The following is a 19626-nucleotide window of genomic DNA, read 5'->3' as shown; positions in this document are numbered from 1 at the left end:
TATTTTCAGTATATTTCCCAAATAATTAAAGAAAGACCGGCAAAAGGATGGTCCCGCGTCGTTTTAAAATTTTATGGAAGAACTTGCGATGGACGCCTACGGAGAAACCATGGAGGCGGTGGCGACGAGGACGAGAGTGGAAATAGAGAGAGAAGCAGAGGAGAATCGAAAAAAGCGTTGTTAGCGTCAACACAGTCTCTTCAACCTCTAACGTCACCGAAAAGCAGATTTCGAAATTACAGGAGCTACACAAGAGACGTATGCAAGTAAAAGCCAATTCAAATATCGAAAGAATCAACTTCTACCTCAGAACAGCTTCATCATCCTAATACAGTAGCCACATTACCAAAGAGGCCACAAAAGCTACATTGAGGGTAAGCTCTTTGTGCTGTTTTAAAAAGATTTTCAAGGTATTGACGCTAATGCAGTGTTTATGCGGTATTGTTTTAAAGTCAGGCTAGATACCAAGGAAAGGTAGGAAAGGAAAGCCAACATGTAGTGGTGGTGATGAATCGATTTCTCATTATTGATTTACTTACTTAGTCCATTGTACAAGTTATTCAAAGAGCATGAACGAAAGAGAGAGACTCAGAAGATCAATGATGAAACAAAGTGGGGTTTTTGTTTTTTCTGAATTTCAAGCTCCGGAGTTAAGAGCAAGCTCTATTTCCTCAAGTGACCGTCCTTTAGTCTCGACCACGTTTCCTGCAATGTAGATGACTGCAAGGACACATACTCCGGCGAAACCTAAGTACACACTGCTGATTCCGAATTTGGTCACAACGCTTAGGAAGTAGAGTCCTATCACAAAGTTTGATATCTGTTGGTACAGAAGAGGCAAACAAAATATTATCAATGGAGAGGAGAAACTCTGGTCTAAACAATAGAACTTAAAAGATATATTTATATACCCAGTGCATGCCGAGAGAAAGAGCGACGGCCTTTGCTCTGATCCGGGATGCAAATATCTCTGGAAGGAGAAGAGCCGGAACCGGCCCAGCACCAAGTGAGAATGACAGGACATATCTGATTAAACAAGCCAAGATTCGGTCAAGTCGGAAGCAGAGAGACTGAAACGATATTTTAAAAAATGAGATTTGACTTACAAAACAGTTCCAACAACGGCAAGGGTGCCAGAATATGCGGCAAGAGCCTTCCATGTGAAGGACAAAGAGAGCAAAAGCATCGACAAAGCCTTTATTCATACAAACATCATAAAAAGTCTTAGTGAGCTCGGGTTGAGATTTTCAAATATGGCTAAAACAATGATGAGTAACGTACCATTCCAGCAAAGCTTGTGAGTAGGAGACTTTTCCTTCCCATTTTGTCCATCAAGGACGAAGCAACAGCAGTGCCTGCAACATGATTTTTGTCAGGTTATGTTGGAACTCAATGGGAACATAACAGGGGAAACTAACCAAAGACGTTTGATGCTCCCACGAGAGCACTGGCTGCAACATCAGATTGGATTCCGGCGCTACGGAACACTGATGTAGAGTAGTACACCACTGCGTTTATCCCAGCTAACTGTTGAAACAAAAAGAGAGCCGCACCTACGCTCACAACTACAACAAGAACAGATAATAAAGTACGTCAATAGATCAACACAATATTAGGATTGAAAAGAAGATCTTGGCTGAACTGAAGAGATCAAACCAATGTATCTCCAGCAAGTCATGCAATACCTTTCCAGTAGCGGCTGCTGAATAGATCAAACCATCCTGCCTCTGGCTCAGAAGCACCTTGGCCAGAGGTTGATAAGTCACGCACTAGCTCAACGACTTTTTCTTTACCATACAGAGTTTTGATCGCCTTTTCAGCTTCAGAGACTTTTCCTTGCTGAAATTTCATATCCTTAACAAGTCAACAAAATGATCTCAGTTAAGTGTGAGTTGGATCCATGGAGAGAGTACCTGAACAAGCCACCTTGGGCTTTCTGGAGAAAAACCCATTCCTATGGCTAATAGAACGGAAGGGATGACAGCAACACCAAACATCGTCCTCCACCTAGAAAATCATATGACTTGGAAACTTAATATGCAATATATGTTGTTCGGATGAATCAAAAAGGATTCATCATACCATAGAGGATTTGCTGCAAGGGGTAATCCAGCTATCAAGGCTGCGAGTATTCCTATACATATGAACAACTGGTTCACAGATCCAAGTGCTCCACGGATTTCAGTTGGGGATATCTAACACAGTTTCACCAATCATCACAAGCTTCAGCAACATAACATATAAGGCTTAAGGTTGCAAGAATGATGAAACTCAGGTGTTAAAACAACCTCGGATATGTAAAGTGGCACAATCGCTGATGAGATCCCAATTCCAATTCCTGCAAGCAGACGTCCCACAATCATGGTTTGCACACTCTGAGCTGTTGCACTGCAAATCAAAACGTTAAAAAAAAATTGACTTAGCTTCCCACCAATAAAGTATATGACGTAGTGCTTGAAAAAAAAAATCACCATAAGAAAGCTCCAATGGCAAGCGGGATAGCATCCAATTGAAACGTCCTTGTTCGTCCAAACTTGTCAGCTAATGTACCTCCGGTGAACGAACCAACCGTTGCACCAGCAAGCAGCGCGCTAACGATCCATCCTGCTTATAACCAATCAGAGAATGAGCTTGGGCTACTAATCAAAATGCTGTCATGAACACACACACACTTGCCTTGAAGAACAGTATTATCAGCAATACCAAGATCCTTAGCAAGATACTCAAGAGCACCGTTAACAACCCTGAATCAATCAAACGTAACATGGTGATCATCATCTATATCTATCAAACCATCCATGATCACACTATAGCTACTCATTACCCAAGGTGATAGCCAAACAATATAGCACCAAGGCAAGCAACAGCAACAAACGGCAAAACGGTGCCGGAGCTGTTCGATTCGGATCTCAGAGGTACAGCTTCTTCCTCATCACCACCACCGCCAACTACATTCAATCTCAAAACCATCAATCACATGATAATAACTTCAAAGCAGCCAAACTATATACAGATAGGAGACGAACCAGAGGAGGCCTGGGCTCTGACGGATCGAGCTTTGACGGAGGAGAGATTCATAACGGTTTGGATCCCGTTCTCGGCGCGAGCGAGCTTCGCTCCCATGGCGCTAGAAGCAGAGCAGTGGAGGTGGAGGTGGAGGTGGAGTGGTGAGAAGCGGATTCCGGTAGTGGTAGTGGCGGATCTGTTGTGGAGGTTGTTAGAGAAGGTCCGTCGCTGAAACGCAAACGCGGCGTTTGCTTTAACCGTGTACGTTGACGACTGCATTTTTCTTTTGTTCCTTTCTTTTATAGAGAGAGAGAGATTAGTCAGCAAATGAGAAAATGTCGCATTAAATCTAACGGAACTAGAAAGGGGAGTTAGAAACGATGAACACGCGACGTCACGGAATAAGCAAATTGATGACGAACGAGAGAGAAAACACTATTTTGATCGCGACTGTTTAACAGAAACGGAGTTTTCAAATGATTTGAAAACCGAACAACAAAGACCAAGCGAAAGAGAGACGATTTCGAGTAAGATATTTACCAGAGAAGCTTCGGAGACTCCGCGGAGTGATGGAGAGAGAGAGAGAGGATTGTGAGAGGAGCTTTTATCAGAGATTTTGATGCAGAGAAAGAACTTACTTCACAGACAGCTTATTGTCGTTATTTTATATTTTCTGGATTTTTGTGTGTAATAATTCATATTTATCCAAAACTATACGGAAATAAATTTATTTTTTTTTTAACTTAAAAATTTAATTTTTCGTATTAATTTAATGAAATGTGATGAATCTTTAGATTTTAATTGGTCAGAAAACTCTGAATCATAAAGTAAAATATCTCTAAAAATAAATTTCCGAATTACTGAGGAAATTTTTGCTTTGATCTACAAAATCGAAAAATACAAAATTACTGCTACAAAATGTAAAACACAAGAGGCGATTTGGCAACGATGGATTTTCTGGATTAGATTTTGGATGACGTGGGCCGCACGTGAATTAGAAGAGTACTCACGTGCCTTATAGAGAACACATGCTGTCGTCACAAAAGCCACTAATCATCATTTGGGCTACTATAACTTGTCTCCATCATACTATTTTGGGCTACAATTAGAAGGCCCATTAACCCAAAACCAGACATTTGTAACATCGTCTTTCTGTCTCTAATATGTATATGCCTTTCTGATATGTAGTTCAAAATAAAAAAAGAACATACAAGTGTGAACGAACAAATGGCTAAACCAACCTGAATCTCTGCACCACTTGCAACCCTCAGATTTGTTTAGCATTTGTCAGATTGTTTGACATTAAAAAAAAGTCTTTACTATCTTATTTAAGTTGGGCACAGCAAGAGTTCAAAAATAGGTTCACATACACTTTGCAGTGTAGTCTTAGCTGTTCTTTTCAAATTGTTGTGGTGGGAACCGGAGCTTGAAACTGAAATTATAACATAGGTTTCAAAATTGAAAAGCACAAAGAGTATTCATTACATCAAATACCAAAATACATAAATGAAAATCTCTCCTCTATCCTGATAATTCTTCAGCATAGTCTTTACTTTCAAGCTTCGACAGGGTACTCAAAAGTGACATCCTTTCCAGTAAGTTTACGGTACACACCAACCATAGTCTCGAGCTTGTACTCTGTGTTGTTCCTTTCCTTGGCCTCCAAATACACCTGTAACATAGGATATCAGAATGAAAACCTTAGCTCAAAAGTATTCAGAGAAAGTTCTAATAATATTCTGATTAATGATATGATCGATACCTTCATGACTTTGGAACCATCAAGACGGTAACGAGTACGTTTACCAACGATCTCAGCAGGGTAGGCAACATCCTCGAGCATTGCTTCGTGAACAGAGGTTAGAGTTCTGTTGCGTGGCCTCTGAACAGCAGCACCCTTCTTGGGAGGACGCATGATCCTTCTTGTGGCAACAAAGACAACATCCTGCCGATACAACAAAATGGCAAGAGTGGTCAAGAGATATCGCACTACTCTTTAGACCTTTTGATAAAAGAGGAGTTGCTCTATATAAAAAAGTAACCTTTCCACTGAACTTCTTCTCGAGCTCTCTAACGAGACGAGGGTGGATCTTGCGGAAAGCTTTCCTCAATCTGAATGGGACGTAAATCACAATAGCCTTGCGGTTTCCAGAGATGTCCATGTTCCTGCAATGACAAAATCAAATACTTAGATAAGGACCAATGCAACATGTAATGCGAGAGGGGAAGTAACAAAAATGCAGAAACATACACAGCTTGGTTGATGTAGAGATCTTTCAACTCGCTTTTCAACTCCTGGTTAGTGTTCTCCAAATCAAACAAAGCCTGAGAGAGAGAGTTAAGGCAAAAAAAATGTCATGATGGATGAATTCAAAGAACGCTTATTTACAGACAAGTATGTAAAAAGGAATCATTTTTTGGTACCTGAGCAACTTGCACGTCGCATTCTGTCGGCTCGGCATTCTTGTCCTTCTTGATCTTGTTCTGAGCGGAGAACATCTTCACAGTATCTTGAATTGTACATAAACAAACAAAGAAAAGGAAAATGCTTCAGACAAACGAACTTAAAATCATTTTTGCCCATGTAATTTAAGCTTTCAGATATTGATCAACTCACTAAAAATGAAATATCAACTTCCGCTGTTGTATCCAATCAATTAGTCTATTATAAACTAAACCATAGTATATCTCTCATATACACTAAACCTCCAGATGATTCTAGACCAATTGCAGTAGCCAAAACATTTCACCATTCTACCTACGCTGAAGTAATCTATCAAGATTTTAGAGGGATACATGAGCACACTAACCCGAAGGAGAAACCTTTTGAACGTACCACGAAGAAGAGTCCTAAGAGTTTTGCGGCTTCTTCTTACAAGACAGCAGTTCGGTGGTAAAATCAGGTTTTAATGTTAGGGTTTCCGTGGTTGCCCTATTTTGAAAATGATCAAGTCTGGGCTTTTAAGAGGTCACTAAAGCCCATGGGCCTACTTATTCACAAACTCGTCTCTTCTTACTGGTGTTGTTCTCTTGTATCTAATCCAACTGGCAAATGGCCCACCAAGTATAATTTTTTTGTTTATAAAATAGATCTTAAGTTTGTTAAAAAGGTAATGCCCACCGCGTAAAGGACTGAGAGAAGAATCGTTTAAAATTTAATTTTAGAGAAAAAAATAATCAAAACTGTTATATTCCAAGCTCCAACTTGATTTTTGTTTCTTTAAAAAAGGATAGGGATGACACGAAAGTGAGTAAGCAGATGTTTAAGAAATCATGAGCATCACGCAATCTATTCTATTAAAACAGCAGTGTGACCCATTGATAAAGGTTCAGTCCAACTATTTTTATAACTGCATCTAAATGATTATTATCTAAATACATCATGTCCTCGATAACCACTTTTTGAGAGTAAAATTCGATAACCACTTTCTTCGTCAAACCACCTTCAATTATCTAAATGATTTGAAATCAGAAACTTAAATAAACTTAATTTTGGTTGAATCTATGTTTTTTTTCTCTCCGTTAATGTTGATTAATAAATTGCTACAACTTTGAACCTCTCTGCAACCAACCCGATAAAGAGAAGAACTATACGTCTATACCCGATTCAATTTTTGGTTGAATCTATGTTAAAATTAATTTATTTTAGTTTAATCTACTGAAATAAGCATAGAACTGAGTAAAATATGATGACAATTGAGTGAAATCAATGGAAAAAAAACAGGAGGCGTCGACTCAAGTTTCAGAAAAAAAAACAATAGGTTAAAAAGAAGGAGATGAAAGGGAAAGTACAGTTTTATTCTTTATTAAAATAAAATAAAAAATGAAGCAGACGAAAAATAAAGAGAGGGGATTCAAACCTATGTTACATGGAAACGGGAGCGGGTACGTGGAAGCGGAAGCGTATGGAAGCGCAGAAGCGAGATTTTAAAAAAAATTAGGAAGCGGGTACGTATTGGAAGCGTATATATATATACATATATAAGAATTTTTTAAAAAAATCTAGAACTAAAAATTATATTATTTAAATTTAAAATAAATCATTTATATTTATGATAATTATATGATTTCATATTAAAACTGTGAAATACACATAAATTAAATTATTATATTAATTATTTTTATTACTTTATAATTAATTGACATAATATATTTGAATATATGATTTATCTTTAATAAATATCTCAATGCATAAAGATAATTTATAGTATTAATTTTAATTGTTTTATATTTCTATTCAATCTATTCAATACTATTAAAATTTAGATTTTATATAAATTAAAATTAAAATTTTATATTTTTATTGATATAAGATATTGTGTTTTTTTTAAAGAATGGAAGCATGATTCCAAAACGGAATCGTAAGCTTCCAACGTGTTTTTTAAGAGAATATTTTAGAAGCGTTTTGGAAGCAAGATTCCGTAAGTTTCCACAAGATTCCGATTCCGATTCCGGTTCCGAAGCGGGAAGCGTACGTCCGATGAAGCTTCCGTGCAACGTAGATTCAAACTCGGGTACCCAGAAAATTGAAGTCACTCTATAACCACGTGTGGTAAAGCAGTTAATTGTATCATGTATGCAAATATTTAGCTAAATCGAAACCTGATCAGTTAATATAATCTGGTCACAAAATATTAAAAATATCAACAGGTTTAAAAATAAATAATTAACAATCTATTATATTAAAACAACTGTGTGACCCATTAATATAGGTTATGTCCAATTAATTATTTTCAACCATACTAACTGCATAAAATTATATATTGTGGAACCACCAGCATAATAATCGGGCAGGCCATGTTTACTTCAGCATAATAATCGCACCATTGCATAGAACTAAATATAAACATTATATCGTGGATGTAACCACCATTTTTCTCCGATCTATACTTAAAGGTTTCTGTCATCTTCTATTTGGTACCTAATTAAATGGCCAATATCTAATTTAAATTCTGAGTATATTTTAAATGTGTATTTGATATTATTATGGAAGCACTATTTATAAAGATATATTTTATGGGTTTTAACTAAAAGAGTTTTTAAAAATTTATTTGATTAAAAATTAACATTTATTAAATGTGATTTTACTTAAAGTTAATGAAGACCATATTAATCTATTTACACAAATACACACACACACACATACATATATATATAACATAATATATTACAAATTATTATTTTCAAAAAACTTTTCAAAAATTTTGTTTTATTTTCGGTGCGGGTTGGATTTAATATTGATTTCCGGATATAATTTTTTAAGAACCATTCGAGTATATAGGCCAGATCTAATAGAGTATGAAACTTTAATTTTTTGGTCGATTCCGAGTTGAGTTTTTTAAGTATGAATATTCTTGACTAATTATGTTAGGTAACTACTAAAAAATATAATATGTTGCACACTTTAGAAATAAAGTTTAAAAATAATTTCTGAAATGCATATGGCATAAGTGTATAATTATGTAACTTGACTATTTAATATAGTTATAAAAAATTATATTAAATTAAATTAATATTAAACACAAATATGATTACAAAAATAGTTTTCAATATATATATACCCGCCCTTTCAAGGGCGGGTCATAATCTAGTTATTATTACATCAAATGAGTTTATGTGGTTCTTGTCTTCTCCTTGTCTTTAGTAATGCTTTCATCGTGTGAACAAATAATGTCGGAGAGTATTATATATTTTTCTGTAGAGCTTGAGATTGGATCCTCAAAATATTCTGTGGAGGTGTGCTAACAGGTCAGTATCGTTGGATAGACGACAAAACATTAATGAAATGCCATATGTGTAATATAATCAGTCACGTCACGTGTATTTAGGTGAGGAGTTAGCATGATTTATTCAGGGAAGTACGAACTTGGTTGGAAACCTCCTGATTCACATTTTAATACCCTCATAGAATTATCAAGAATAATACAAAAAAAAAATCATCTTGTTTTGAGAACTTATCGGCAGAATTTAAGTTAAGTTAGATCATTTTCTCTTTTAATTACTCAATCTAATAAAGTTATCCAAGTCGCTATGTGTTTATGAAACTGTTGAACATTAGGCAATGAAACTCCTGGCTGATATCTTCAAACGTATTTAAGATTCAACTACTGATTAATTTGATTTGTTTAATCTGATGACCCTACCACACGGTATACCTTTATCTTTTATTTCTGGAATGAGTTATATAATCAAATATTATAAACTTCATATAGTGCCCTTTTGGTGTTATATTCCTTTGTTCAATGCGTGAATGGCTCTCGCATGTCTCGCTTTCCATTAACCTTTCTTGTCCCAAAACAAACAAAACATATCTCTCTCTCCACGGCTAGTTTTTTACTGTGGCCTCTCTTCGTTTATGTGGTGGTGGGGAGGATCCCGTTATGAGTTGGCCCATACAAAGGAAAAGTCTCGTGTGAATGAGATAACAAACAAACAAGTGGAAGTCAGAGAACATTGGTTTGATATACCGAAGGACACATCACAGTGTTTTATACCCATTGTTTGGTCATTAATCATGTATTGCAAGTATTTTGTTCCTCTTTATATAATATGATCATAAGAATATGGATGGTTTAGATGGTTTGAATCTTGATCAGATGTTGGATAGTATTATTCAGTTTGTTGAAAATATCATTTTTTTTAAAACCCAATATAAAATTAAGGACCTTAAAACAAATACATACTCAAAACTCAAATTGGATATGAAATCCATTGTTAGACCTTATATTTTTTCAAAAGGGCAGCGTTTCAATATTCCTGTTTTTCTATTTTCCTTCCAGAAAACTGAAATTTTACATATTTCGAATTGGATTTGTTAAATATGCGAAAATAGTAGATTCGATTGCAAATAAAAAAAAGAAGGTCAGTAACGTTGACCAATTAGTTAGAAAGGCTAATAATAAGTGCATGGAAACCGGAATATTTAGCTGTCCACAGATATCACTATTACGACGGCCGAAGTAGTATTTTTACAAATCAACGAAAACGACGTCGTTCCAAGTCGTCTTCAACCTCACCCAAACTTTGGTTTTCTCATCCTTTTATAAAATCCCTTTTTCCTCATACGATTTTTCGCCTCTCTCTCTTTCTCTTTATCATATTCACCGTGCTCTCTCCTCTCTCGGGGATCTTACTCAGGTATCTCCTCTCCTTCCTCTCTTCTCAAACTTTCTCCATGACAAATTTTACAGATCGCTCTTACTTTTGTGTGTGTGTTCACAGATCTGAAGTTTATAGTTTTTACGATTTTTTTTTTAATTCTAAAGTTTGAATTTTTAATCATAATCTCTGAATTTTTCAGATCTTAACAAGTTTCTCGAGTTGTGTAATTGATCTGATCTGTTTTGATTTTGAAATTAAATCTAGGCGTTCTCTTGTGTGGATCCAAAGGCGAAGAAGAAAAAAGATGAATCATTGCAACTTCCCGCAGAACGCCGCCTTCATGTCTCGTGACGAGACCTTGGGATTTGATTGTAATGATCTGGTCGTGTGTCCTAAGCCCCGGCGTGTTGGTGTTGGGTTGCTCATTCGCCCTCTCAGATTGCACATGAGGTATAAAAGCTTCCTCCTTTTTCTTCTCAGTTTCTCTTGTGGTTATAACCAAACATTTAAACCAACTCTGTTTGTTGATCTACAGTCAAGCTGCATCTGATTTGTGTGATACCAAAGCTGGTGCTGAGCTTTTAGACATCATTCGTAGAAAGGTAAGCTTCTAGTTTGTATTAACGATCTTATGTTCTGTCTCTAAAGCTTTCCTTGTACTCATAGTCCCTTTCTTTTCTTATTATTACCTCTATTTCAGGAGGATAATAATGGAACTATAGGGCACTTACTTTCTTCGTCTGTATCTTCATCGCCACCGTATTTTCCCGGTTCGCCTCCAAGCAGAGCAGTGAACCCATTAGCCCAAGATGCTCGCTTTCGTGATGAGAAACTCAGTCCACTCTCGCCCAACTCTCCTTTCCTTCAGCCCGATTCATCATCTGGCTTTCCCTCTCCGTCTCCATCGTCATCATCTTCATCGTCTCGTGGTTGTGTTAGGATGAAGTTTGGACTCAAACCACCTGCAGTTAGAGTAGAAGGGTTCGAATGCTGCTTGAACCAAAACTCGGGCATCCCTGCCATGGCTTAGTAGAGAAAGCCAAAACAAAAGTGTATATAGAGATTCTGGAATCGTTTGTTCACCAAGGCCTAGTAAAGAAGAAGGATTTGGTTGCTGCTACTATTACTACTACCTCCATTTTTGAAGCAAATGAGTATGTGAAATAATCTTAGTGTTCGTCATCTTTTTCCTGAGAGAGTGAGAGAGAGGGAGGAGGAGGAAGATGTAAGATCAGTTGCCGTCGCCTATCACCGTTTTGTTAACTTTTTATTCAAGGTTAGTCTTTTGTATATAAAGAGTCGAAATCGAAATCTCTATGTATTCGTTTTTGTTGTTTTTCTTTTTCTGGCTAAGGCTGTGATCTTTTTTATATATATAATTAAGGGGGAAGATTAGTAGGATCTGTAAAATATAATCGATCATCTTTTTCTTTCACCATTGTATTTAGTAATGTCTCTTTGACTCTGTTTGGGAGTTTAAGCTCTCTCACAACACCTTTGTAAATTGTATTTGTATTTTGGTGTATATTATTAAGGGAACTTTTTTTTTTTTGTAAGTCCAAAAAACACATACATTGTCCTAATAGGATAAATTCAACATTGAATTGTCTCATAAGACTAATATTTACAGAAATTTCAACTTTATCCTTCTAAAATACAATTATAAATTAAAATATTATTCTTCAACTAAACTAATTAAAATCCTAGTATAGTTATCTCCGCCTCTCTCGTGGCGACAAAGAGAACTTATCATAGATGCACCGCACGAACTACAGCTCATCTACCAGACTGCTACACCTCCTCCACTAGTGGCATGCAACAAGAAGTTTGCGTGGCTGGTGTCATCAGAGTTTGACAAGCGGAGTGAAACAGGCTGGACAGTGACACTAGAATGCCTTTTTGATCCGCTGCAGTATAAAAACCAAACCGAAGGGTTTGACAAATCGTTGACATACTTGAAGAGGATTTTTGCAGAGAAAGGTTCTTTTGATGACATTTTAGGATTCTCTCAAGGTGCGTGTTGTGCCCAGGTTTCACACCAGCCTCGAAAAGATAGACAGATTGTGACTCAAGCCAGCTCTGATTTGGCAGGGTTGTTTGCTAAAGGTTGTCCCACCATTATATAGAGCACGACTTTGGCCACATTATTTTTACAAAATCTCCTTAAATTTGATGATATTAAAGCTTTTCTTAACCAATTCTGGTTTGAGGACTCTTGCAATCGAATAACGTTTCTTGTATTTGTACTTTGGCGAGTAAAAGCTATAATTTTTTAATAACAACAAAGATAGAAGTGACAAATACCAAGTGTGATCATATCCTAAACCAGTAATCACACTAAACATGATTTATCCAGAGTTGAATGTTTAGGATATGATCACACTTGGTACTTGTCACTTCTAGAACTAAAATACTTCAACTTTGTAACTCTTCTAAAGTACCGTGTTACAATGAAATAAGAAAGTGAATTTCCATTTAACTAAATGATTAAAAAGCACAAAACCACTAGATTGGGCCTTCGAACTCAGATTGCAGTGCTATCTAAACATAAACCTACAACTGGACTACCAAATCTTTCATCTCTTTTTTGGTAATGAGTCATTATTTTTTTCAAATATGAAATTTTCACTTATTTACAATCAAAGAATATTTGGCTAAAACGGTAAGAAATATTATATTGTGGGTAAATTTTGTAGTTAAAAAGTAAACTTAAGAGTCTCTAAGGCGATTAGAGTCTCTCTTTCCTCTCTTCAACAAAAAGTTTAAAGCCCAGTAAGCCCTAATAAAGACCTCTCTCTCTCTCTCTTTTCTTCGTTGGCTCTCTCATTCTCTAGCTCTCACTCTCTCTTCTCTTTTCGCTGATTTGATCCCGTACGACCGAAAAAATGTCTGTGCGAGTTCTAAACCCTAATGCGGAGGTGCTCAACAAAACGGCGGCGCTTCATATGACAATCAACGCCGCCAAGGGTTTGCAGGATGTGCTCAAGTCCAATCTCGGTCCTAAGGGAACCATCAAGATGTATTCTTTCTCTTTCGATCTATTTCTTTACTCTTCACAATCTTTACTTTCCCGATGTTTCTTGATTTGTTGTTCATTTGATGTAGGCTTGTTGGTGGGTCGGGAGATATTAAGCTAACCAAGGATGGGAACACGTTGCTGAAGGAAATGGTTAGTGAGTCTGAGATCTATTAGAATCTAGCTTTGTTTTTGCTTTTTAGCAGTGAAGGGTACTCAAAAGCCTGTGACTTTGTGTTCTTTTAGTATTAGATTCTGGAGATGTGCTTTGTTTGAGCTTAACCTCAGAGGATTGGGTTTGAAATTGGATGTAGGCTTTGGTTCAGAGAGTTAAGCATATGATTTGATTTATTACATGGATTAGGTTTGGAAAGAAATGAACTTTAGTGTTGTTTGCATTGTTCAATGTAGGTTTCTGTTAGCTAGAAGTTTGTTTTTTTCAGCATTGTGATTGAGAAGAAGTGGAAAGTATTGTTTTTTTTTTAAAGTTATCTTTTGATGATGCTTACATGCTCCACTTCCTTACTGTTGCAGCAAATTCAGAATCCGACAGCTATTATGATTGCAAGGACTGCTGTTGCACAGGATGACATAAGTGGTGATGGTACTACTTCCACTGTCATCTTCATTGGTGAGCTCATGAAACAGTCCGAACGCTGCATTGATGAAGGTAAGTTGCTGTGTTAGATGAAACTACGTGCCTTATCTACTTTAGTTTATAGATTAGCTTGTTAGTTCTATTCTTGTTTTAGGTTCTCGCCTTTCTGATCTGACACTTTTAGTTTTCTCAATCAGTATGTTTAAGTTTAACACATAGATATGTACCAATGATTGATCATTAGGGATTTTAATTTGCTAAGTTTTGTTTAAATTGAATCCAGTGGTGTCTGTATAATCTGTTATCAAATGATTAAGGTGTGTACATGTATCAGGAATGCTGTTAAGTATAAAAGTCTATACTCAACTGAATACTTCTTATAAAGGTTTGCTCAATCAAATTACAACAATAGAGACGATCTCATACGATCGAATCTCTCACTCTCATACGAGTAAGGATCAAGCTCATACGCTTAGATCAATATTATTGTAAAATGATCGATCCTCTCTAACTGCCACTCTACAAATCTATTTATACTCATCCATCTTTCTTCTGATGATTTCCACGTGTCACTTAAGCTCCTCAGCTCCCTTCTCACTTGCCAGCTCAGCTCCTTTCCACCTTCTTCTCGAATAAGTATGTTTATACCTATCAATACTCCCCCCTTTGAAATTAAGCTTGCCCTCAAGCTTGTATGACGGAAATTGCAGCCTAAACTCCTCCAGCAACATCCACGTATTGTCATGATCCAAACGATCCCTCCATTTCACCAACAACTCTTCCTTGCCAGCCTCCGTGACTCGTGATGCAACGATGTTCTCTGGAAAAACCTCCATGATCCGTCTTTCTTTCCTCTAAAAGGAGGCAAAGCCGTCGGCAATGCAAACACCTGATCAAACTCAGCCAGTACGTCTAACAGCTTATCCGGAATCATAGGATCGGTTGATGTTACCCCACTAGAGATAGTGAAAAGCTCTTCTCTTCCTTTTACTACCTTAGTAGAAATAGGAGACAAAGACTTCATAGAGAGCTTGGAAGTGTGGAGTGATGGATCCCCGAACAATGTCACTTTAACTCCTCCATGAATAAAGGACAGTTCTTGTTCCTTCCAATCCACCTCACATCTTCCTAAGGTCTCGAGCCATTGAATGCCTAAAATAACATCAACCATTCCAAGTTCCAAAGCTATAAAATCTGATGTGAAAGTCGCATCTGCTAGTTGGAACGAAACCTCTCTGCACACGCCCAAACTGTTGACTGAGGCTCCATTTCCTAGCAAGATGTCGAAACTTGTTTCTGCACAAACTTTCAACTTAAGTTTCGTCACAATCGATGGAGTAATGAAATTGTGAGATGCCCCACTGTCTAGCATCACTATCACATCAGTCTTCTGAATCTTTCCATATAACTTGGTGGTCTTTGGCGAACCAACACCCAAATACGAGTTTAATGACAATGTGCATAACTCTTGCATCTGAGCCTCAAAGAAGAACTCTTCTCCGTCGTCCTCTTGATCCTCCACGACTTCCATTTGTAACCCGTTGAGTGTAGTCATCACTCTTACATCTTTATTTGGACATTTGTGAGCTCTTGTCCATCCCTTAGCTCCACATTTGAAACAAATGAATTCTTTACGCATCCTGTCCAATTCTTCATTAGTGTATTTCTTCACTTTACTCTCATTACTACTGCTATTCTCACTCTCCTTCTTTTGTTGAGCGGTCGTAGAAGAAGATCCTCCCGCACTCGTAAACTTATTCTCACTATCAACATATCTTCTGTGAGAATTGTAATGGGACGAAGACCTTAGTGGGTTGTGTTGATGCTGCTTGTGCTCGATCTTGTCATGTTTAGTTGCTTCACTCACCACCTTGCAAAAAGCACTAGACTCCATTCTCAACACAGCAGCAATATGATTTTCCAATCCCACTGGCTCCTTTATTCTTATCACTTCCTTCATCTCTTGGTTGAGCCCCGTGTAAAAAATCTTGATCAAAAGATTATCATCCAATCCTTTAACCAACCCTGACAATTCTTCAAACTCCGAGATGTAATCGCTTACAGACCCCGTCTGTTTGATAGAAAACAAGCGTATTTCTGGTTCTTCTTCAATAGATTCAGCAAATCTCAATACCAATTTCTCTTTGAACTCCCTCCAATCTCTGAATCCTCTTCTTTTCAACTCCCATCCAAACCATTTCTTCACCTTTCCTTCCAGACTCAGCCCCACCAATTCCAACCTTTCTGTGTCATCATACTTCCCAATACTAACCAACGTTCGACCTCCGTAATCCAAACGTAAGGTTGCTTCCCGGAGAACAGTGGCATTTCAATCTTTCGCAGCATCGATTCTCTGTTTGCAAGATTCATATCACCAGATCGATAACCTAGCACTCGTTCCTCCGGATTTCGTTCCCAGTTCGAGTGATATACCTGAGGATTAGATGATCTTGGATCGTGATGAGGACGATCGTCGTTGCGATTGTTTGACTTCTCCAAGATCTGTAAGATAGAACCGAGTCGTTGATTGAGCTCCTCGAATCGAGCATCTGCTTCTTTTCTTGCGCGATTCAATCGAATGTAGCCTCCTTTCAAGAACTCTAGATCCATATCTTGCAACTCGTTATCGGTTTCCTCCTCCGTTTCGTCTCGCGACGGACTGGGCTCCCCAACTTTCGCCTTCGACATTCTTACGATTTCGCCGGTAAACTTCTCTTCGCCGGAACTACTCTCCGCAGCTCAAATCAAGCTCCGATCAGCTCGATTCCCACCTTCGCGTCGTAACGAACCTGCTCACCGCACCAATTGTTAAGTATAAAAGTCTATACTCAACTGAATACTTCTTATAAAGGTTTGCTCAATCAAATTACAACAATAGAGACGATCTCATACGATCGAATCTCTCACTCTCATACGAGTAAGGATCAAGCTCATACGCTTAGATCAATATTATTGTAAAATGATCGATCCTCTCTAACTGCCACTCTACAAATCTATTTATACTCATCCATCTTTCTTCTGATGATTTCCACGTGTCACTTAAGCTCCTCAGCTCCCTTCTCACTTGCCAGCTCAGCTCCTTTCCACCTTCTTCTCGAATAAGTATGTTTATACCTATCAAATGCATCCACGTGTCTTAGTTGATGGTTTTGAGATTGCTAAGAGAGCTACTCTTCAATTCCTCGACAACTTCAAGACTCCTGTCGTTATGGGTGATGAACCTGATAAAGAGATCCTAAAAATGGTCGCCAGAACAACACTTAGAACAAAGGTATTCATTGTTGACTTTTTGTTTCTCTTTTTCATTTTGACTGATTATTCATTTCGTTCCTAACCTCGATTCACTCTTTTGTAGCTGTACGAAGGTTTGGCTGATCAGCTGACTGACATTGTCGTTAATTCAGTGAGTTTATCTATCTCTGATACAATCTTATCAATGGTTTTCGTTTTGTTTTCAAGCTAGTTTGCGTAATTATTTATTTTCCATGCATAACAGGTTCTCTGTATCCGGAAGCCTGAGGAAGGCATTGATCTGTTTATGGTGGAGATAATGCACATGCGCCACAAATTCGATGTTGACACACGATTGGTATGCCTTTAACGTAACATTGTTCACTCGAAATGCTTTCATAGTTTTGGAATTTCTTAATTCACTACTTGTATGGAATTATACATTTTTACTGGTTTCATAGTTTTGGACATGTTACAAGTACCATACTTTTTCATTCCTGATTTAGGTTGAGGGGCTTGTTCTAGATCATGGTTCGAGACACCCTGATATGAAACGACGCGCAGAGAACTGCCACATCCTAACTTGCAATGTATCTCTGGAGTATGAGAAGAGGTGTGTAATATAACTATTATGGTCAATTCGATCCTAGATGTTGTTGGTGATGTAGACTAATATTTCTATTTTTTCTTTCAGTGAAATTAATGCAGGGTTTTTCTACTCTAATGCGGAGCAGAGGGAAGCCATGGTTACTGCCGAGAGGAAATCTGTTGATGAAAGAGTTCAGAAGATTATCGATCTGAAGAACAAGGTGAGACTGAGACCATTTATCCGAGCCTTATTTTGAAATTCTGTAAAAAAATAATACTTAATTTCTTGTGCAGGTGTGTGCTGGTAATGATAACAACTTTGTTATCATCAACCAAAAGGGTATTGACCCACCATCATTGGATCTTCTTGCTAGAGAAGGGGTAAGCTATAACTACTTTTGTAATTTCTTGCATCCGCGCTAAGGTTACAAACTGTTGAAATTTGTTTTAGTCTGATGCTTAGAAATAATAAGAAAGATTCTACAGAAGAATGCTCTTAGAGACTGTTGAATCTAATTACCATTTCTCATGTTTCCAGATTATTGCCCTTAGAAGAGCCAAGAGGAGGAACATGGAACGTTTAGTTTTGGCCTGTGGTGGAGAAGCTGTGAATTCTGTTGACGAGCTGACCCCTGAGTCGCTTGGATGGGCTGGACTCGTCTATGAGCACGTTCTTGGAGAGGAAAAGTACACCTTCGTGGAGCAAGTGAAGAACCCTAACTCGTGTACCATCCTCATCAAAGGTATTAGGCCACCTTCTATCTTTCCATTAAGTTTTGAAAGTTTATTTATTCTTGCATTCCCTTTAGTTATCCTTCATGATTTGTAGGGCCAAATGACCACACCATTGCTCAAATTAAGGATGCGGTTCGTGATGGTCTACGATCGGTCAAAAACACCATAGAAGACGAGTGTGTTGTGCTAGTAAGTAACCTGACTATCTTGATATGTTTTGTGACTTCTTGATTGAAACTAAAGTAAGCTTTTAGCGTTATATTTATGGGCGGTTGCATCTTTATATAGGGAGCAGGAGCTTTTGAAGTTGCAGCAAGGCAACACTTACTCAATGAAGTCAAGAAAACCGTTCAAGGGGTAAATTTTAATATTATTACACATACTCCATTGTTTTCATATTTATTCTAGATCATTAATACTATCATCCAACGTTGCAGCGTGCCCAACTTGGGGTTGAAGCTTTTGCTAATGCCCTTCTCGTGGTGCCTAAGACACTTGCCGAAAACGCAGGTCTTGACACCCAAGACGTGATCATTTCTCTAACGGTATTGCATTCATCTCTTATCATCTTCCGCAAAAACCGAAATCGATTGCTGAAAGAACATAGATTTGATTGCTCATTGTGATGCGCTTTATGCAGAGCGAGCATGACAAAGGAAACGTTGTGGGATTGAACATTGAGGACGGTGAACCAATTGACCCGCAGCTCGCTGGTATCTTTGACAACTACTCGGTGAAACGCCAACTTATCAACTCAGGGTAATGTTGGAACCAAACCAGCTAATTTTAATAAAGTTGTGGGGGTTTGGTTAAAGCCATTACAATGTATTTGTTTGTGTTGCAGGCCAGTGATTGCCTCACAGTTGCTTTTGGTGGACGAAGTGATTCGTGCAGGAAGAAATATGAGGAAGCCTACTTGAAGAAGTCCTTTGCTTGTAACTTGCTTTCTTCGTTCTAAGCATCTCAAGTTCTTGTCTTTTTGTCTTAACCCTGAAAGTTGTGTGAAACCTTTGTTTTATTTATGAGAAACATCTATGAATCTGATTTTTGCAAAACTGAGAAAAAATTGGAGACATAAACAGAATGTGTATATCTTCATATACAGAAGAAACCACTACTGTGTGGATAATTAATCGGTCCAAAGTAAAATAGTTAAATACGTAATGACTGGACACAAGTCACACAACAGAAGGATGGTATAACCACGCTGGTGAAGAAGACTAGGCCACAGTATACTAGGGTATGGAAGAAAAGTAATGACGGGACAACCATTGGAGCTTCCTAACATTCCACCACCAGAAGGATGATTTAACCACTCTGATTAAGAAGACGATGGACAATGGGTAGCTAA

General features: G+C 37.6%; 4 protein-coding genes and 1 long non-coding RNA gene across 10 annotated transcripts; 2 read left to right on the top strand and 3 right to left on the bottom strand.

The window, feature by feature from the left end:
• Positions 1-499: 499 nt before the first annotated feature.
• Positions 500-3774, bottom strand: LOC111210980 (plastidic glucose transporter 4). 2 transcript variants are annotated; one of them, XM_048770668.1, is made up of 14 exons: positions 3547-3774; positions 3027-3298; positions 2825-2948; positions 2677-2744; positions 2472-2604; positions 2289-2388; positions 2083-2195; positions 1914-2007; positions 1686-1839; positions 1419-1565; positions 1282-1355; positions 1107-1195; positions 912-1026; positions 500-820 (listed from the first exon to the last, which is right to left on the bottom strand). In XM_048770668.1, exons 2-14 carry the CDS (start codon positions 3283-3285, stop codon positions 638-640), a joined length of 1653 nt encoding a protein of 550 aa, XP_048626625.1. In that variant the 5' UTR covers positions 3286-3298; positions 3547-3774; the 3' UTR covers positions 500-637. The 2 variants fall into 2 exon arrangements, with proteins under 2 accessions (XP_048626625.1, XP_048626624.1); XM_048770667.1 differs by having other exon boundaries at positions 3027-3302; positions 3547-3699.
• Positions 3775-4432: 658 nt separating this feature from the next.
• On the bottom strand, positions 4433-5963 carry LOC111197942 (40S ribosomal protein S7-3). Of its 4 annotated transcripts, none has more exons than XM_022711779.2 (6): positions 5817-5963; positions 5431-5516; positions 5258-5331; positions 5049-5172; positions 4769-4951; positions 4433-4678 (listed from the first exon to the last, which is right to left on the bottom strand). In XM_022711779.2, exons 2-6 carry the CDS (start codon positions 5503-5505, stop codon positions 4562-4564), a joined length of 573 nt encoding a protein of 190 aa, XP_022567500.2. In that variant the 5' UTR covers positions 5506-5516; positions 5817-5963; the 3' UTR covers positions 4433-4561. The 4 variants fall into 4 exon arrangements, with proteins under 4 accessions (XP_022567500.2, XP_022567505.2, XP_022567508.2 ...); XM_022711784.2 differs by having other exon boundaries at positions 5843-5944; XM_022711787.2 differs by having other exon boundaries at positions 5431-5522; positions 5817-5924.
• Positions 5964-9982: 4019 nt separating this feature from the next.
• LOC106441493 lies at positions 9983-11656 on the top strand. The gene is made up of 4 exons (XM_022711775.2): positions 9983-10143; positions 10372-10557; positions 10643-10709; positions 10808-11656. The coding sequence occupies exons 2-4, from the start codon at positions 10412-10414 to the stop codon at positions 11135-11137; spliced, it is 543 nt and encodes a 180-aa protein (XP_022567496.2). The 5' UTR covers positions 9983-10143; positions 10372-10411; the 3' UTR covers positions 11138-11656.
• Positions 11657-12865: 1209 nt separating this feature from the next.
• Positions 12866-19330, top strand: LOC106433129 (T-complex protein 1 subunit zeta 1). 2 transcript variants are annotated; one of them, XM_048770657.1, is made up of 15 exons: positions 12866-13126; positions 13213-13276; positions 13658-13793; positions 16766-16992; positions 17077-17124; positions 17218-17310; positions 17459-17565; positions 17647-17761; positions 17835-17921; positions 18079-18283; positions 18370-18464; positions 18564-18632; positions 18713-18820; positions 18916-19034; positions 19120-19330. In XM_048770657.1, exons 1-15 carry the CDS (start codon positions 12993-12995, stop codon positions 19193-19195), a joined length of 1683 nt encoding a protein of 560 aa, XP_048626614.1. In that variant the 5' UTR covers positions 12866-12992; the 3' UTR covers positions 19196-19330. The 2 variants fall into 2 exon arrangements, with proteins under 2 accessions (XP_048626614.1, XP_048626619.1); XM_048770662.1 differs by having other exon boundaries at positions 13658-13794; positions 16842-16992.
• On the bottom strand, positions 14077-16924 carry LOC125594525. The gene is made up of 2 exons (XR_007329907.1): positions 16836-16924; positions 14077-14369 (listed from the first exon to the last, which is right to left on the bottom strand). It is a non-coding gene; the product is annotated as an uncharacterized LOC125594525 (long non-coding RNA).
• Positions 19331-19626: the final 296 nt, after the last annotated feature.

The sequence above is a fragment of the Brassica napus genome, chromosome A3 (genome assembly GCF_020379485.1).
Source record: "Brassica napus cultivar Da-Ae chromosome A3, Da-Ae, whole genome shotgun sequence".
Lineage (NCBI taxonomy): Eukaryota > Viridiplantae > Streptophyta > Magnoliopsida > Brassicales > Brassicaceae > Brassica > Brassica napus.
This window is presented reverse-complemented; position numbering and strand designations above follow the sequence as displayed.

What these genes read in the sequence shown, in the direction of transcription:
- LOC106433129 (XM_048770657.1), top strand. Translation starts at nt 12,993, where the DNA reads ATGTCTGTGCGAGTTCTAAACCCTAATGCGGAGGTGCTCAACAAAACG. An exon ending in TCTCTGGAGTATGAGAAGAG is followed by an intron (nt 17,566 to 17,646) that starts GTGTGTAATATA and finishes TTTTTCTTTCAG; the next exon opens with TGAAATTAATGCAGGGTTTT. An exon ending in TTATCGATCTGAAGAACAAG is followed by an intron (nt 17,762 to 17,834) that starts GTGAGACTGAGA and finishes TTTCTTGTGCAG; the next exon opens with GTGTGTGCTGGTAATGATAA.
- LOC111210980 (XM_048770668.1), bottom strand. Translation starts at nt 3,285, where the DNA reads ATGCAGTCGTCAACGTACACGGTTAAAGCAAACGCCGCGTTTGCGTTT. An exon ending in CAGAGCCCAGGCCTCCTCTG is followed by an intron (nt 2,949 to 3,026) that starts GTTCGTCTCCTA and finishes GATTGAATGTAG; the next exon opens with TTGGCGGTGGTGGTGATGAG. An exon ending in TTTCTCTCGGCATGCACTGG is followed by an intron (nt 821 to 911) that starts GTATATAAATAT and finishes CTGTACCAACAG; the next exon opens with ATATCAAACTTTGTGATAGG.
- LOC106441493 (XM_022711775.2), top strand. Translation starts at nt 10,412, where the DNA reads ATGAATCATTGCAACTTCCCGCAGAACGCCGCCTTCATGTCTCGTGAC. An exon ending in CCTCTCAGATTGCACATGAG is followed by an intron (nt 10,558 to 10,642) that starts GTATAAAAGCTT and finishes GTTGATCTACAG; the next exon opens with TCAAGCTGCATCTGATTTGT. An exon ending in TAGACATCATTCGTAGAAAG is followed by an intron (nt 10,710 to 10,807) that starts GTAAGCTTCTAG and finishes CCTCTATTTCAG; the next exon opens with GAGGATAATAATGGAACTAT.
- LOC111197942 (XM_022711779.2), bottom strand. Translation starts at nt 5,505, where the DNA reads ATGTTCTCCGCTCAGAACAAGATCAAGAAGGACAAGAATGCCGAGCCG. An exon ending in GCGACGTGCAAGTTGCTCAG is followed by an intron (nt 5,332 to 5,430) that starts GTACCAAAAAAT and finishes TCTCTCTCTCAG; the next exon opens with GCTTTGTTTGATTTGGAGAA. An exon ending in AGAAGAAGTTCAGTGGAAAG is followed by an intron (nt 4,952 to 5,048) that starts GTTACTTTTTTA and finishes TTGTATCGGCAG; the next exon opens with GATGTTGTCTTTGTTGCCAC.